The sequence below is a fragment of the Coenobita brevimanus genome, chromosome 54, assembly GCF_032717465.1.
Source record: "Coenobita brevimanus isolate Jiangsu-jjx chromosome 54, ASM3271746v2, whole genome shotgun sequence".
Classification (NCBI taxonomy): domain Eukaryota; kingdom Metazoa; phylum Arthropoda; class Malacostraca; order Decapoda; family Coenobitidae; genus Coenobita; species Coenobita brevimanus.
In genome coordinates, this window is record NC_137007.1 from 1873730 (window position 1) to 1892203 (window position 18474).

Below are 18474 nucleotides of genomic sequence, written 5' to 3' on the forward strand. Positions count from 1 at the left end.
GTTTTTCCTGCAAATAAAACAGAAGGTCTGGATCATGTCTCTGGGAATCCGGAATTGATCGTAAGTCTGTGGATCAGGAAATGATTGTAAGTTTGTTTGTAAATCCGGAATTGATCTTAAGTCTTTGTAAATCCGGAACTGGTCATAAGTCTGTTTGTAAATCCGGATCTTCCTCTCCATTCCTTATCACTCCTTATCTACGACAGAATTGATGCTCCTTATCTTTCTTATCTACGACAGGGAATTCATGCTCTTTATCTTTACCTACGACAGAATTCATGCCTCTTATCTCTCCTTATCTAAGACAGAATTCACGCTCCCTATCCCCCCCTATCTACAACAGGAAATTCATGCTCCAGTACACTCCCATCCCTTATCTTTTATTATTTACGTCAAGGGAAATTCATGCTTCTTATCTTTCCATATCTACAAGAGGGAAGGCTTCTTGCTAACCGTCTTCCCTGGCCATGGAGCGTCTAGGGGTGATCAGGAGGAGTATGGGGGGATCTTGACTGTCTAGGGGTGATCAGGAGGAGTATGGGAGGATCTTGGCCGTCTTGGGGTGATCAGGAGGAGTATGGGGGGACCTTGGGAGTCTTGCACAGCCCCTCCCGACACGCCTGGCACATGAGGGAGTTGTGCTGGTGCCGTGGCCTGCCGTGGCGCCGGTCCCGGATCAGTGGCGGCGTTTGCAGGTGGTACACGCGGCCAGCTACCTCGTGATACAAGTTCGTCATCACCTGTAACACCGTAACACCGTCATATAACACGGCATAATACAAAATAACATAGAATAACATAATACAAGCTAACATGGCATAATCATAGCAAACATAATACAACATAAAATACAATTGAGTAACGTATAGTAACACAGCATAGCCTTTCATAACAAACTAAAACAATACTATATTCTAACCACACACACACACACACACACACACACACACACACACACACACACACACACAGAGTTAAGTAGACCCCAGTGCAATTGAAAGTGCAGCCATTTATTGCAGGTATAATGGAAATATTGAAAAACTGACAGACCCGCTTTCTGGCCGGTTAAGGAAGCTCCCTAACACCTTTTCCTAAGAGATTTATTTTGCTTATTACAATTTCTGTCCTCTACTGTTACATAAATCCTTCCTATATCGCCGTATTCTGCATAAATAACGTACAAAAGGATATAAACCAGCCTTATCCAAAAATAAATCGGTAAGGGAGAGGTGTTAGGGAACTTCCTGAACATAATAATGATAACGCTTACCTTCCTCTTCCCGGCAGCATGAGAAGAAATACATTACACTATTAATATTAGGAAACAACACATTATTATTATTATTATTATTATTACTATTGTTAATATTATTATTATTATTATTATTATTATTATTATTATTTTTATTATTATTATTATTTTTTATTATTATTACTATTGTTATCATGATTATTATTATTTTTATTATTATTATTATTATTGTTATTATTACTATTATTATTATTAATAATAATATTGTTATTACCATTATTATTAGTTAGCAGTAGTAGTAGTAGTAGTAGAAGTTATAGTAGTAGTGGTGGTAGTAGTAGTAGTAATAGTAGTCGCAGTAGCAGTTGTAGCAGTAGTAGTTGTAGTAGGTTAATAGTAGTAATAGTAGTAGCAGTAGTAGTAGTAATAGTACTAATAGTAGTAGTAGTAGTATACAAGACGGTTTAACTTGAAAATCCTCTATACCGACATCACAACCAAACAATATATCTCATTTTTATCAATTTATTTTTCAATTTTTCGTGCATGGACGCTCATTCTGAACACTATTTTATAACTGAATTTCTTAAAAATTTGAAAGTGGACGAGCCGTTTTCAAATACACGCCATGAAGCCTCTTACGTGGGTGTATAATTTGTCTATACTTTTTTTATTCATACAGGAACTTAGAGAGAGAAAGAGAGAGAGAGAGAGAGAGAGAGAGAGAGAGAGAGAGAGAGAGAGAAACCATACACTACCAATATTTTTCTATTATTCGGTGTATTTCATCTGGTATCGCTATGGTATCTTTAACATTCCAACTACTGTACATTGTTGTGTGTGTGTGTGTGTGTGTGTGTGTGTGTGTGTGTGTGTGTGTGTGTGTGTGTGTGTGTGTGTGTGTGTGTGTACCAACCTTCTGCGCCTCCTCCGGGTACCACAAGGGCATCGCAAATTCCTGTGTGTGTGTGTGTGTGTGTGTGTGTGTGTGTATCCGCGTCTGTGTGTGTATGTGTGTGTACCAACCTTCTGCGCCTCCTCCGGGTACCACATGGGCGTCTCAAATTCCTTTGTGTGTGTGTGTGTGTGTGTGTGTGAGTGTGTGTGTGTGTGTGTGTGTGTGTGTGTGTGTGTGTGTGTGTGTGTGTGTGTGTGTGTGTGTATCCGCGTCTGTGTGTGTGTGAGTACCAACCTTCTGCGCCTCCTCCGGGTACCACATGGACATCACATATTACTGTGTGTGTGTGTGTGTGTGTGTGTGTGTGTGTGTGTGTGTGTGTGTGAGTACCAACCTTCTGCGCCTCCTCCGGGTACCACATGGACATCACATATTACTGTGTGTGTGTGTGTGTGTGTGTGTGTGTGTGTGTGTGTGTGTGTGTGTGTGTGTGTGTGTGTGTGTACCAACCTTCTGCGCCTCCTCCGGGTACCACATGGGCGTCTCAAATTCCTGTGTGTGTGTGTGTGTGTGTGTGTGTGTGTGTGTGTGTGTGTGTGTGTGTGTGTGTGTGTGTATCCGCGTCTGTGTGTGTGTGTGTGTGTGTGTGTGTGTGTGTGTGTGTGTGTGTGTGTGTACCAACCTTCTGCGCCTCCTCCGGGTACCACATGGGCGTCTCAAATCCGTCGGGGTGGCACTGGTTGCACTTCTGCCCCGTCAGGATAAACCTCACCTCGCCCTGGTTTGCCATGTCGTCCCACCGATAATAAAACACGACCAAGCCATACATACTGGTCCAGCCGTGGGAGCAGTGCTGGGGGAGTGTTGGTGTTTGGAAATTATTAAAACACAGGCATACACGTACACATGGACATATATTTACAGAAAGAGAGAGAGAGAGGGAGAGAAAGAGAGACAGAGACAGCAGAGACAGAAGTACACATATACCCGTACATACTGCATACACCGCTGCACCACACGTCACATTCTCTCTCTCTCTCTCTCTCTCTCTCTCTCTCACACACACACACACACACACACACACACACAGTACAAGCACTCTACAGTATATCAAATTCCAAGGAAGTATCATAAACGTAAGAGATGGGTCAAGATACGTTTTCTATATCAATTACTGAAGAGGCCATCGTTAACAGAAATATCACCATTAATCCTTCTCGGACAAGGACTGACCAAACGTTGACGACCAAGGACCGGACAAAGGACATTGCAATTGGAACGTGGAATGTAAGGGGAGCAAATGATGAGGTGAAAGAGAGAGAGATTGTCCAGGTGCTTGAGGATGCGAAAGTGGATGTATGTGGAATAACTGAAACAAAATGGAGAGGAGAAAGTGTGAGAGAATGGGAGTATGGATGGGGTATATGTGCAGGAGTAGGTGAGAATGAGAGGGCAAAGGAAGGAGTATGTATAGTTGTGAGTAAAAGATGGAAGAGGAGCATAAGACAGTATGGATCAGTTGGATCAAGGATTGTGTGGGTAAAGTTGAAAGTTGGAATACAAATGTGGGCGATTGTGTGTGTGTATGTGCCAACGCAAGATCGTGCTAGAAGAGTGAGAGAAGAGTTCTGGACAAATGTAGAAGTGTGCATGGAAAAATTTGGAAAGAATGAGAGAGTGTTTTTGATTGGTGATATGAATGGTAAAGTTGGGAATGTGAAGGTGGATGGAATAGTTGGTGAGTGGGGTGTGCCTGCTGAGATAGATGAGAATGGGAGTGCGTTAGTGGACATTTGTGCTGGGAGGGGGTTGGTGACAGCCAATACCCTCTTCAGGCATAAAATGATCCACAGGTATACATGGCGAGTGATGAGAAGGGTGGGTGGTGAATTGAGTGAAAGGAAGGCAATGACTGATTATGTGTGTGTGGATGAAAGGATGCGAAGATGTATATTGGATGCAAGAGTTTATAGAGGTTGGGGGAGTGGACTTTCTGACCACTACTTGGTGGTGGCCAGAGTTAAAGTTCAAGAAAGATGGAGGAATAGAAGAACGGAAAGACGAGAGGAAGGAGTAGTTGCAAGGAGAGTGGAAAGGTTACAAGAGGATGAGAAAAAGGCAGAGTATAAGAGAGAAGTGGAGGAACGATTGGGCAAATATGAGTTGGAGCAGATGGGGGACGTGGAAGGTGTGTGTAGAATATTTACAGAAGAAATATGTGCAGCATGTGATGTGGTGTGTGGAAGGAAGAGAAGATGGAGGGGGGTGCGAGGAACAGCGTGGTGGACTGAAGAGGTGAAACGGGCTGTGGCACAAAAGAAGAAAGCATACAATGAATGGATGAGAAATAGGGGCGTGGAAGAAGTTGAGAGGCGGAAGAGAGAGTTATATGTAGAAAGAAAGAGAGAGGTGAAAAGATTAGTAAGAGAGAGTAAGAAGAGAGTGGATGAGGAATTTGGAAGGAATTTGAGTGTAAAGTGGAGGGACTGTAAGAAAATGTTCTGGAAAGAGGTGAAAAGAGTAAGACAGGGTGGAAGTGGAGTTAGCAGGGGAGTGAAAGATAAAAATGGTAGATTACTAGTGGAGAAGGGAGAAAAAGTGAGCAGATGGAGAGAACACTTTAAGGAATTGTTGAACGTGGAGGATGGAAGTAATGCGAGTATAAGTGGCTGGGGAATGGCTGGAAGAAGGAGGGAGGTGAGAAGACAGGAAGAAATCAGTAGGATAGAAGTTGTGGAAGCAATGAAGAAAGTTAAATCGGGGAAAGCCCCAGGAATTGATGGAGTGTGTGGTGAAATGCTGAAGCATGGGGGAGAGATAGTAGTAAAATGGATGTGGAAGATGTGCAGATTGGCCTGGGAGGAAGGTAGAGTCCCGGAGGATTGGAAGTCAGGTATAATTATTCCCTTGTACAAAGGAAAAGGGGAAAAAGAAGTGTGTGGTAATCATAGGGGCATTTGTCTTCTTAGTATAATAGGAAAAGTATATGGTAGGATACTTATTGACAGAGTTAGAGAAAGAACAGAGAATTTAGTTGGAGAAGAACAGGGAGGCTTTAGGAAGGGAAGAGGTTGTGTAGATCAGATATTCATTCTCAGATCTTTAGTGGAAAAGTTTCTAGAGAAGGGAAAGAAGTTGTATGCGGCTTTCATGGATTTGGAGAAAGCATATGACAGGGTGGATAGACTAGGATTGTGGAAAGTGTTAAGAATATATGGAATAGATGGGAAGTTGTTGAATGCTGTGAAGAGTATGTACGATGGTGCGAAGGCTGCAGTGCGTGTGGATGGTGAACTAAGTGAATTTTTCTCTTTGAAAGTTGGGTTGAAACAGGGATGTGTCATGTCTCCATGGTTGTTCAATCTGTACATGGATGGGGTAATAAAAGAGGTACAAGGTAGGGTAGTGGATGTTGGAGTGGCCCTGGTGAGAGAGGATAGTGTTTGGAAACTCCCTGTACTGTTGTTTGCAGATGATACCGTGTTGTTGAGTGAAGACGAAGGGGAGCTGCAAGGCTTGGTGGATGAGTTTGAGAGAGTGTGTAAGAAACGGAACCTAAAGGTGAATGTAGGGAAGAGTAAAGTGATGGTCTTTGAGAGAGGTGAAGTCAGTGAATGTACAGCGAGGTTGGATGGTGAGGAATTGGAAAATGTGAGTACGTTTAAGTACTTGGGTAGTGTGATGAGTAAGGATGGAGGTTTGGAGGGTGAAGTGCTTGAAAGGGTACAGCAGGGAAGAAAGGTTGCTGGTTCTTTGAAAGCAGTGATAAGAAACAGGGAAGTGAGAATGGAAGTGAAAAAGTTACTACATGACAGTATTGTGATACCAACTCTAACGTACGGAAGTGAAGCTTGGACGTTGTTGGAAGGACACAAGTCAAGAGTGAGAGCAGTGGAAATGAGTTATTTAAGAGGAGCCTGTGGAGTCACATGGAGAGACAGGCTGACGAATGAGGATATAAAGGAGCGTTGTGGTGTTGATGTGGATGTGATAGGAAGCGTTATGAGGAACACACTGAGGTGGTTTGGCCATGTGGAGAGGATGGAGGGTCAAAGACTGACAAAGAGAGTGTATGTGAGTGAGGTGGAGGGGGAAAGAGGGATGGGGAGGCCGAGGATGAGATGGAGAGATGGGGTGGAGAGGTATATGAGAGAGGGGGGTGTGAGTTGGGAGCAGGGGAGTGAAATGGCGGGGGACAGGGCGACTTGGAGGCGATTTGTTTGTGGCCACCCCAAACGGGATTGAGGCGTCTGGCAATAGATAGATAGATAGATAGAATCCTTCTCCAGTAATCCGGTAAAGAAGGTTAATCTGTGAAAAAATCTCCCTAGGGATTCTTACCCACAACATCCTCTCACACCCTTGGTTATATTAAATCTAAGTGAGAAATCAGATTCACTTTAAAGTTACACGTCACTTAAAATAATGCTTCAGTTAAGTAGTATTTTAGTATCTTGATAATATAAACTGAACCCAGTATGTATCAGTATGTAAGAGATAAGTATGTCAGAGATAAGTATGGATCAGTATGTAGGAGATAAGTATGTAAGGGATAAGTATGGATCAGTATGTAGGAGATAAGTATGTAAGGGATAAGTATGGATCAGTATGTAGGAGATAAGTATGTATGGGATAAGTATGGATCAGTATGTCAGAAGCAAGGATGGTTAATGGCTGACCTGGCACGAGAAGCGGACTTTGGCCATGTCCTTGAAGACGTTCCATCCACACAGCGTGGCCTCAGAGGGTCCAAAGGTCCACATGTTGGGCAGGTTCCTGAAGAGCAGCTCGAAGTGTTGGTTCCACACCTCCTCCAGACCACTGACGCCGAGAGGGAGAACCATGGATGAGGAAATGAACCTCTCTCTCTCTCTCTCTCTCTCTCCCTGTAACTCTGCCTCAAAGATATTTAAGTGAACTGCTCTACTTCATGCTTTCACCGACCATATACACAGTTACGGGCTTTGAATAGGCGTCTTATATGCCCTTTATGTGTGATCTGAAGAAGACATACGGCTGAGTACAGTGGCAGGGATCTTGGAAGGAACTTAAGGCATATGGATTTGAAGGCAGATAATTGATAGCTACTCAGACCCATAACACCAATGCCAAGCCCCCGAAAATTTGGCGGACTGTTCGTGGCCATTGTGGAGTAAATGCTTCAATCACCAATCAAAGTCTGTGGTGTACGAGTGAAAACAGCGATGTTGATTCGCCTCCATCAACTATATATACTACCTCAGGCTACACCTCAACACCTACACCCCCACAAGGGACATGTAAAGCAGGAGCGGCAAAAACCCTATCCATAAACCCAGAGTGAGCTTATCCTGAGAAATATATCGTGTTTTATTTACGCCATTTATGTCGATATCAGAATGGTCCAGCAATATTCAGGAAACCATTAAAGTGTGAAAAGATTAGTAAGAGAGAGTAAGAAGAGAGTGGATGAGGAATTTGGAAGGAATTTGAGTGTAAAGTGGAGGGACTGTAAGAAAATGTTCTGGAGAGAAGTGAAAAGAGTAAGACAGGGTGGAAGTGAAGTTAGCAGGGGAGTGAAAGATAAAAATGGTAGATTACTAGTGGAGAAGGGAGAAAAAGTGAGCAGATGGAGAGAACACTTTAAGGAATTGTTGAACGTGGAGGATGGAAGTAATGCGAGTATAAGTGGCTGGGGAATGGCTGGGAGAAGGAGGGAGGTGAGAAGACAGGAAGAAATCAGTAGGATGGAAGTTGTGGAAGCAATGAAGAAAGTTAAATCGGGGAAAGCCCCAGGAATTGATGGAGTGTGTGGTGAAATGCTGAAGCATGGGGGAGAGATAGTAGTAGAATGGATGTGGAAGATGTGCAGATTGGCCTGGGAGGAAGGTAGAGTCCCGGAGGATTGGAAGTCAGGTATAATTATTCCCTTGTACAAAGGAAAAGGGGAAAAAGAAGTGTGTGGTAATCATAGGGGCATTTGTCTTCTTAGTATAATAGGAAAAGTGTATGGTAGGTTACTTATAGACAGAGTTAGAGAAAGAACAGAGAAATTAGTTGGAGAAGAACAGGGAGGCTTTAGGAAGGGAAGAGGTTGTGTAGATCAGATATTCATTCTTAGATCTTTAGTGGAAAAGTTTCTAGAGAAGGGAAAGAAGTTGTATGCGGCTTTCATGGATTTGGAGAAAGCATATGACAGGGTGGATAGACAAGGATTGTGGAAAGTGTTAAGAATATATGGAATAGATGGGAAGTTGTTGAATGCTGTGAAGAGTATGTACGATGGTGCGAAGGCTGCAGTACGTGTGGATGGTGAACTAAGTGAATTTTTCTCTGTGAAAGTTGGTTTGAAACAGGGATGTGTCATGTCTCCATGGTTGTTCAATCTGTACATGGATGGGGTAATAAAAGAGGTACAAGGTAGGGTAGTGGATGTTGGAGTGGCCCTGGTGAGAGAGGATAGTGTTTGGAAACTCCCTGTACTGATGTTTGCAGATGATACTGTGTTGTTGAGTGAAGACGAAGGGGAGCTGCAAGGCTTGGTGGATGAGTTTGAGAGAGTGTGTAAGAAACGGAACCTAAAGGTGAATGTAGGGAAGAGTAAAGTGATGGTCTTTGAGAGAGGTGAAGTCAGTGAATGTACAGCGAGGTTGGATGGTGAGGAATTGGAAAATGTGAGTACGTTTAAGTATTTGGGTAGTGTGATGAGTAAGGATGGAGGTTTGGAGGGTGAAGTGCTTGAAAGGGTACAGCAGGGAAGAAAGGTTGCTGGTTCCTTAAAAGCAGTGATAAGAAACAGGGAAGTGAGCATGGAAGTAAAAAAGTTACTACATGACAGTATTGTGATACCAACTCTAACGTACGGAAGTGAAGCTTGGACATTGTTGGAAGGACACAAGTCAAGAGTGAGAGCAGTGGAAATGAGTTATTTAAGAGGAGCCTGTGGAGTCACGTGGAGAGACAGGCTGACGAATGAGGATATAAAGGAGCGTTGTGGTGTGGATGTGGATGTGATAGGAAGCGTTGTGAGGAACACACTGAGGTGGTTTGGCCATGTGGAGAGGATGGAGGGTGAAAGATTGACGAAGAGAGTGTATGTGAGTGAGGTGGAGGGTGGAAGAGGGAGGGGGAGACCGAGGATGAGATGGAGGGATGGGGTGGAGAGGTATATGAGAGAGGGGGGTGTGAGTTGGGAGCAGGGCAGTGAAATGGCGGGGGACAGGGCGACTTGGAGGCGATTTGTTTGTGGCCACCCCAAACGGGATTGAGGCGTCTGGCAATAGATTAAAGTGTAATATGCAAAATAAGCTGATATGGAGGAAGCATTATACTGTTTTTACCCTAACTTGGATTAAAAGTGCCATACCTCAATCCTACATGCTGAGTTGTAACAAGAGAATCATACAATAATGCTAGTCACGAAGGAGTGCTATGGAAAGGAGGTAGAGTCGTAGCATCGTCTTTTTCTGCCACCGACCTACGTAAAATCAGCTGCAAAAGGACGAAAATCAGGGCCAAGTTAAGGTACAAGAAAACTAAATCAAGTTCCCAACAGAACGAGTGTACCGCCCTTGTTCACCACTCCTGTCTTCTGTTCTCTGTTCCCTCCCTACCTTTGTTCACCACTTCCACCTTGTTCAGTACCCTCTCTACGTCCCTGTTCACCACTCCTATCGCGTTCACATGCTTCTCCACGCCCTTGTTCACCGATCCCATCGTGCTCACTCCCCTCTCCACCTGCACTGTCTGCCTGCCACTCCAACTCCCCGCCACCCCTGCATATTCACCAGAGAGAAGCACCCTCACAACGCTCCCTCTCCTGCCTCTTCCATATTCCTCTCTCTCTCTCTCTCTCTCTCTCTCTCACACACACACACACAGTCACTCACTATTGCTTAGTATCTCCCACTCCTACCCTCTCCCTCCTTCTCATTATTGATAGATAACTAGATAGACAGACATATAGATAGGTAGATACACAAGCTGACACAGACTGCACACACGCATGAACTCAATTACCTACACACAATCCACCAGTATATTAACCTCCCACCGGCCCTACCCTGCCCAACAGACCAAACTGAACACACCAAGCCAGGCCCAGCACACCCCGACGGACCCCTGGGAACACACCCCTGCACCACCACCACCAGGAGGAGCCACTGCATACGAGCACAGCAGGACGTGTGTACATGCCTGGTGCAGCTGGGGCACGAGAGGGACATGGGGAAAAAGTCTTACAGGATTTTATTTATGAATCTCTTTATCTTTCAGTGGGGACCTTCAGGCTAAGGGATAAACTGAGGAGGAAAATAGTTCAGTATATCGACACAAGGAGACCTGCCATCGGGTGAAAAGGACCTACACAACAGACCATTATAGTCCGTTGCCTCTAAATGTCTAGTGGTACAGCATTCAAGTCAGGGATGAAGGACGAGCTGCACGCGCAAGAATTCGAACCCTTTGGAAGTGACTGAAGGTTTTTATCACGGCCTTGTACCCTTGAAAGCCCTGGACCACTGTAACCTAGCCTCAAGCCCCAGTATGTTCTGAAGAGGGTGAAATGGGAATCGCAGTTACCTTTTTCCTACGCCACAGTTTCCTGAGAAGTGGGAAAGACTCAGCAATTTTCCAAGAGGGTCGTTGAGTGTTTGCTGTGGCCTCTAGAAATGAAGTCTCCTGCTGTGGTTACTGTATTTGTTTTTATCATGACTAAATAACAACCAAACTTTAGAACATGGAGAGAACAATATGACACCATCCTCTTCAAAATAAAATATGGTAACACTTCTACTCAGGAAGGTCGAGTGTAGGAATGGATGGATATTTGCACCAGTCCGTCCAGACCAACCTCACCTGTTTGGCCCACCTGTCACATCGCCGCTGCAACATTCCACCCATTAACACCGTCACGGCTTTTCAGAATCAATTACTGCTACGCCCACACGATTTTAGTCAGGTTAAGATGGATTCCCGATTAAGAGGTGTTGGATCTCGCCTTCATTTATCCCCTCAATAATTTTTTTAACCCACAGATACAGCCCTCACATACCTCAATATTTTTTTTACCTACTGTATATACAAAATTGTCTTACCTTAACCCAAACTAAAAACAAAAACTGTCGTACTAAAGGGGCCACAAACACACACCCAACTATCTCTCTCTCACCTGAATATTCCCTAATTAGTTTTTTTTAACCCTTTCACTACAATGACTTAATCTTCTTAGCTTACTCTTGGCACTTCCAGACGATTTTGCCCAGCTTCAGCATGGCGCCAAGGACTGAAGGAGTTAATGGTGGCTCTATCAAACCCCCAGTTCGTAAAATCTCTCCTATGCTGAATAAAATCGTCAGGAGGAAGCAGGATTAAACAAAGAGCCAGAGGATTCAAGACGCTTATTAGAATCGAATCCCACAAGCAGTCGTTGGTGGCTTGGCACATCCTCTCTGGCGGTGTTATGGCAAGGTAATTCATAACACACCTACAGGGGGAAAAATGGTGTGTGTGTGTGTGTGTGGGTGTGGGTGTGTGTGTGTGTGTGTGTGTGTGTGTGTGTGTGTGTGTGTGTGTGTGTGTGTGTGTGTGTGTGTGTGTGTGTGTGTGTGTGTGTGTGTGTGTGTGTGTGTGTGTGTGTGAGCGCGCTCGGTTTACTGCCAATCACAACAAAACTATACTTCTTTCACCTTAACATGGCCCAGATTTCCGTCCTTCGGCAGCTTATTTCACGTAGCTCAGTGACAGAAAAAGACAATACTGTTACTCTACATCCTTTACACAGCACTTCTTCATGACCAGAATCATTTTCTAAACTTAATTCACTGCTACAGCTCAGCCTTCAAGAGGGAGAGGTGGCAAATTTGGGCCAAGTTAAAATAAACAAAGCGTAGAAGTCACAGAAAATTAAACTACACCTCCAACAGAATTATGACAACACCAACAGAATTATGACAACACCTCCAACAGAACTATGACAACACCAGCAGAACTATGACACCAACAGAACTATGACACCAACAGAACTATGACAACACCAACAGAACTATGATAACACCAACAGAACTAGGACAACACCTCCAACAGAACTAGGACAACAGCAAACAGAGTAAAATCAGTGTCCCCGCCAACCCTGTAAGCACTTTCCAGACGGTGGGCAATGGTGGCGTGGTGGTGAGGGGGAAACAGGGGCCGGTAAAATGCTTGTGTCAATACATTCAAGCACTCGCGTAAAACTGGATTGTGCTGACGTCAACACACATGCAACCGCCACAACCCCACACACACCACGCTGCACCACACACCACCACAGTACAGCACCACACGGCACAGCAAGGTACCACACCGCACAGCACCACAACGAACTGCATCACACTACACAGCACAGCACATCACAGCACACAGCATCACATCACTGCAAAGCACAGTAATTTTCAATACTGCACTTCACAGTACTGCACAACACAGTACAGCACCACACCAAACTTCACACCACACCCAACTTCACACCACACCACACTACACTTCACAGCACCGCACATCACATCACATCACATCACACCACACCATATCACATCGCACCACACTTCACAGTAAAGCACAGCACAGCACAGCACAGCACATCACAGCGGAGCACTACACAGCAGCACAGTATTCCAGTTTTGCAGCCTGTTGGTCAAATCTCCTACACTGTAATTCTCACGTCGATATTTTATAGAGAGAGGCCTTGAATACGAAGCAAGAAAACAAAAAAAGTTACTAGGACGTGAAGAGAAGGAGGAAGAAGAAGAAGAAGAAGATGATGATGATGATGATGATGATGATGATGAGAAGGAGGAGGAGAGGGAGGAGGAGGGGGAGGAGGAGGAGGAGGAGGAGGAGGAGGAGGAGGAGGAACGAGAATTTTTCAGTCATGTATAATAATCGACTAAAATCCCGAATTATGTCCTCAATTTAAAGAAGAAGAAGAAGCAGAAGAACAAGAAAGAAAACACAAGCGAAAGAAAAGAAAAAACGAAAAAAGAAAAAATACAAAGCATGTTTTTCAGTTATGAACAATTCCACAATGCCACATATCAACCCATAAAAATATACCAATTCCCTCTTCATATTTCATTCCCAATCCGCACTATCTGGGAGTGGAAACAATTAGTCTCTTTCTCTCTCTCTCTCTCTCTCTCTCTTTGTGCCCGGGTGCTTGGGTTATGATTCAAATTTACACGTAAATGAAGCGCGTCATGCACTGATGGTTGTGGTGGTGGTGGTGGTTGTGTAGTTCTCACCCCACCATCTACACTACCACCACCATCTCCACCACCCCCACTCCACCGCCCTCACCCCCACTACCACACCCCCTACCCCCACCACAACCTCCATCCCCACTCCACCGCTCTCATCCTAACCCCCACCACAACCTCCACTCCTACCACTACCACCATCTCCACTACCCCCACCACCCCCACCACCACTCACTGTTGTCAGCTGTGGCACGCGCTCTCACCCCACCCTGCCCCTTCCACCACACCTCTTTACCCACCACCCCACACCACCCTAACCCCTCCACCCCCAACGCACCCCACCCTGCCCTCCACCACACAACCACCTCACGCTCATCACACACACTTATGATGTGGATGACTGACCTTCATTACAGTGCATAGTGAGATAATTCATGCTACTACTGCAACAACGAACTTTTACAAACACATACTAGGCCAATATATACAGAACCAGTCACACATATCAACACAACCATACAGAAATACGCAGCCTGATATGTATGAAGTGAAATCAAGCGTAAGTTCTTAATCCACGACGTGCTTGTGAAAAACGTAGATGGCCACATTATCCAGGGTGGCCACACAGCCTTGGGCACCACCAAGATGAGCGTCCATATGTCCCAGGGCCTGTACTCACGACCCATCCCACCCTGCCGTGGCGCCAACCCAGATGAGTGCAGTGGATGGACCAGGGGCGGCAAGGGAGGGTGACGCAATGACCTGAGCAGAAAGTGAAATGGCCAGGGATACGTCGGAGTCAGCCACCCCCCACACCTCTTGCATCCCTCCGCCGCACCACCACTGCCGCTACTCACACGCTACACACGAAAAGTTGTGAAGCTTAACTCAAAATTAGAATGAGGGAAAGGACAGATGGCGAGGATGCGAATTTTAGAGAAAACAAGTAGCTGATGACTTTAGGATATTACGGTAGTTGGGTGGCTACCAGGGACCTTTAGAGGTATTACGGCCATTAATGTTGCGTTGCAGTAACCATGGTAACCACTCACACAATCACTAGCTGTTACGCAGGCAGGAAGTCAGTAAAAACATACAAACATTCACGTTGAAGTTCTCGCATATTTTCAAGTTTCATTTACACTGCAGACTTCTGTTCCTGCTGACAATAACTACCGTATTCCCATGGACAGGAAGAAATTAATACTACCCACGTATTCCCTGCGTGTTGTGAAAAAAAAAAAAAAAAAGAGGAAGGGGGAGGGGGACTGTCAGAAACCCCACTGTACTGCACAACTTCATCAAAAAAGCAACAGAGGTCTCAATTCTCAGCTTCTTGCCTACCCAAAGTCCATTAAAGTTAGGCAGGCTCGTGTGTCTGTGTGGAACGCTGGTGTGAATGAGGAATGGAAAAGAATCAGAGGCAGTGAAGGTGCTGAAGGAAGTAGGATATGATGCAATGACATTGCGCGAAACGAAAACGAGGAGCGGAGTGTATGAATGGAAAGGTGTGACATAATTATAAAGCCAGGCATGAGCACTCACAGACTGAGCAAGGAGACAGTTTGTTGCTGAATGATGAATAGCAGAGAGGAATGAACTTTTGTGACTGTATCAACTCACTGTGCATGTAGTAGGTCACGCTTAATTTTGAAATGTTGAAAGTGAGTCTGACTGCATATGCACCTTGTGATTTCAAAAAATGTGCAAAAAGAGGACAACATTTGAAACTGGATGGGTATTAATCGAGCACATGCCAAGATGTTATGAAGTGATGTTATAAAGTGTTTGTGATGGGTGATGTGAATGAAGTTGGTACGGATTCTGGGAATGGTCTGATGCGTTGTTTTGGCGGGATTGTTTTGGTGTGCCTCGATAACAGGACTACGAACGATGACTGAAGGACCAATGTCGGGATAGAAATTATTGAAAAAGTTATTCATATTTTAAAAGCAAAAAAGTAGTCTGCGCAAAAGTTCACCTGCTATTCCAATGCGTCTACTTGACACTTAGGGCAGGTCTGTTACTTTCTTCCCTGACGCATCGTATGAGAGAATCATACATGCGCAGAGGAACATACCAAACCTCTCTCAGCTTAGGAATATGAGCCAGTCAAGGGAAGTGAGAAGGGGTGAAATATTAGGTGAACTGTCCCCATCTTCATTTAATATAGTATTTAAAAAAATAGGGGTGAACATAAAAAAAATATATATATATATATATGTTTGCAGAAAGAAGGATACCTGGGGCTAATGGCGTGGAAACTTGAATGAGCGCGAGTTCATTTCAATATGACGCAGGCAAGAAAGTTTAGACGAAAAATGTCAGAAAATTAGTGAGAAAGAAAGAGCTATGAAAAAAAGATTGGTGGAGAGAAAGAACAAGGTGGTAATTAAGAAAGTAAAGAATATAATTATGTAGTGATTAGTGGAGAACAAGACCGCAATTAAACCATCTCGAAGAAAATTATCGACAACTTTTCTCGAGGGGGAAACTTTTGGAAAGAAGTGTAAAAAATATATATATAATAATGAATGCGGGGGGAAAGTGAAAAATAAAGTGCATTACTCATCCCTTCATTATTATTATTATTAATATTATTTTGAAGCCAAGTGTACTCCCCCAAATCTGCCACTATTTCCAAACAAGGCAAAAAGAAATCGGAAACGCCCATCACTTTCCTGCTAGCTACATTAATTTCTATTTCAGTTATCACTTGGTCACATTTCCCTACTAGGCCTGGCAAATTCCATCCATCACCTCTCATCAACACTACCTTATTCACACATAAAAGCACACACAGTCGCAATTTATGATTTAACATTTATCATCTACTTCGTTCCAAAACCACAACCCGCCATCACCATTTATAGTCTCTCTCTCTCTCTCTCTCTCTCTCTCTCTCGATGGTCTTCATGAATAAACCCTTCACTTCAAGTATTATCAGTCCTTTAATCCCGTCCTTTTAATGTTTACCTCATCCCCCTATGGAAGTTATGTACAATCACCACCAAAAATCATGTCACCTCTCCTGCTTCTTTCTGTACAGTCATCACCAAAAATCATGTCATCACTTCTGCTTCTTTATGTACAGTCATCACCAAAAATCATGTCATCTCTCCAGAGGCTTAAAAAAAAAAAAAAAAAATCAGGCTTTTAAAACCACTGTAACCTACACTACTGACACCGACCACATAGCTCAGTAAAGTCAGTAAAGTCATCAGTGTCAATTGGTGCAGACAGTCTTTAATAACTGGGGAAGAGAAGCATGACAAGTAGCAGAACTTTTGATGCTGGCCGTACATCTCTGCTCCGTTCATAAGTAAGCGAGAGAAGCGAGAGAACTTTTGATGCTGGCCGTACATCTCTGCTCCGTTCATAAGTAAGCGAGAGAGGTGGCAGAACTTTTGATGTCGACTCTACATCTCTGCTCTGTACACACTTCAGGTTGACTCACTAACTTGCTGACATAAAACCAGTCCTCTGATGAAGCTAGAGAAGAAACAGAAAATAACTTTCAGTATTCCTCGCCTACCGGGTCACCTTTAAACGACAACGGGTCACATCTAAGCTGACTCTAACCATTTAGCAGCAGACAGAAACAAACAGGTAATTCTATCTAACATTTCTATCTATCTAAACCACCGATAAGTAGATAATCCTTTTGACCAGGGGCTCTTAATATTTTCTATAGCTACCCCTAACAGATGCCATGACGGATAATCCCCCCCACACCACCACATAAACAAACGTAACCACACTTCACAAAATCCATCTTCATTATTACCGAAACCAATACTGTAAGTTAACCATTAAAGATTTGTGTAGGAAAATGTAGCACTGCACTGCAATATGCTGTACCAGGTAAAGATCATTTTAGAATTTTAGTAGATCTTAATAATCATTCAAAAGGTAAAATCCCCTTCAGAATCTCAGCCGTAGATAACATGTTGACAAGGTACTGACACGATTTTTTTTTTTTTCAACGAAGAAGGAACCAAAGGCCAGAATCCCCCCAAACTGTTTCCTCCACGATAAAATGAAAACAAAATAGCAAGGTCAAATTCAAGATCCGTTCATTCTGAGATGCCTGGATACTGCGTTTAGAAGACTGGAGATCACAGACAGTAGGAAATACGGGTACATTCAATTCCCTGCCAGTCCTTGTGTCAGCCTTCCATAGTTATCATTCCTCCCCGAACGTCAGGGTTTCTGTTAATCTTTGGATCTGTGTTTCATACCGCCAGCACATAAAAACAGTTCATGCTGAGGAAATGTGAGCGAAATTTTTATAACAGTGATTTCTACGGCAGAGTCATCAACATTCGTCAGAGATTGTAACTAAATTCTTCTACCTTCCTTAGCCCTTTGGAGACGAGAAGCTAAGGTGAAAATAACCATCTCCAGGCAAGCGAACTGGAAATAATTGTCTTAGAGGCACCGAACTTTTTGACCGTGACGAACATGGCGAGCGTCACCCACCCATAAGGATCTCCCGGCTCCACTGCAGGGGGGACGTAGTAGCCCACGTGGAAGGATGTGTTGGAGAGCTGTGGGAGAGGCACTGAGGGACACTTCAATGTTGTGGGGACCTTCCGCTGCACCACACCCATACCCACACCACCCACATCCCCACCCACACCCACGCCCACACTCCCGTAGTGGTGGTGCACGGTGCCGTAGGTGGCCGTCCAGGTGGTGTGGGTGTGTGTGGCAGGGGTGTGGGTGTGGGTGAGGCAGGGGAGGGGCGGGGGTGGTGGTGGGTGAGGTAGGCAGACCACGTGGCACTCATCCCCACCCACCAAAACCCTGCCGCCCACAGACATTTCACACACTCTTGATGTCACCGCCGCCCACCAGCCCTCCTGCAGCCCTCTCCAGCCCTTACCAGCCCTCTCCAGCCATCATGCCCCGTGGAAGGAACCAGTACGTCACCCACATGCACAGCGTAACACTTCAGTCCAATCCAGTCTCTCAGCCAGTCCACGGCAAAAACAGTTCAATTTGTGCAGTGGTTATGGAGGGATCGAGTGGCAATGGAGAGCAGTTTAACTGAGCGTCAGTGCTGTGGTGAGAGGCAGTGTAGAGGGGCAGTATTGAGGGCAGTGTGG

The 18474-nt window shown here is 44.5% G+C and overlaps 1 protein-coding gene across 1 annotated transcript; it reads right to left on the minus strand.

The window, feature by feature from the left end:
- Window positions 1–566: 566 nt before the first annotated feature.
- LOC145400985 (receptor-transporting protein 4-like) lies at window positions 567–18189 on the minus strand. The gene is made up of 5 exons (XM_080273345.1): window positions 18133–18189; window positions 17846–17961; window positions 6830–6971; window positions 2833–3003; window positions 567–740 (listed from the first exon to the last, which is right to left on the minus strand). The coding sequence occupies exons 1-5, from the start codon at window positions 18187–18189 to the stop codon at window positions 567–569; spliced, it is 660 nt and encodes a 219-aa protein (XP_080129471.1).
- Between the last annotated feature and the right edge of the window lie 285 nt (window positions 18190–18474).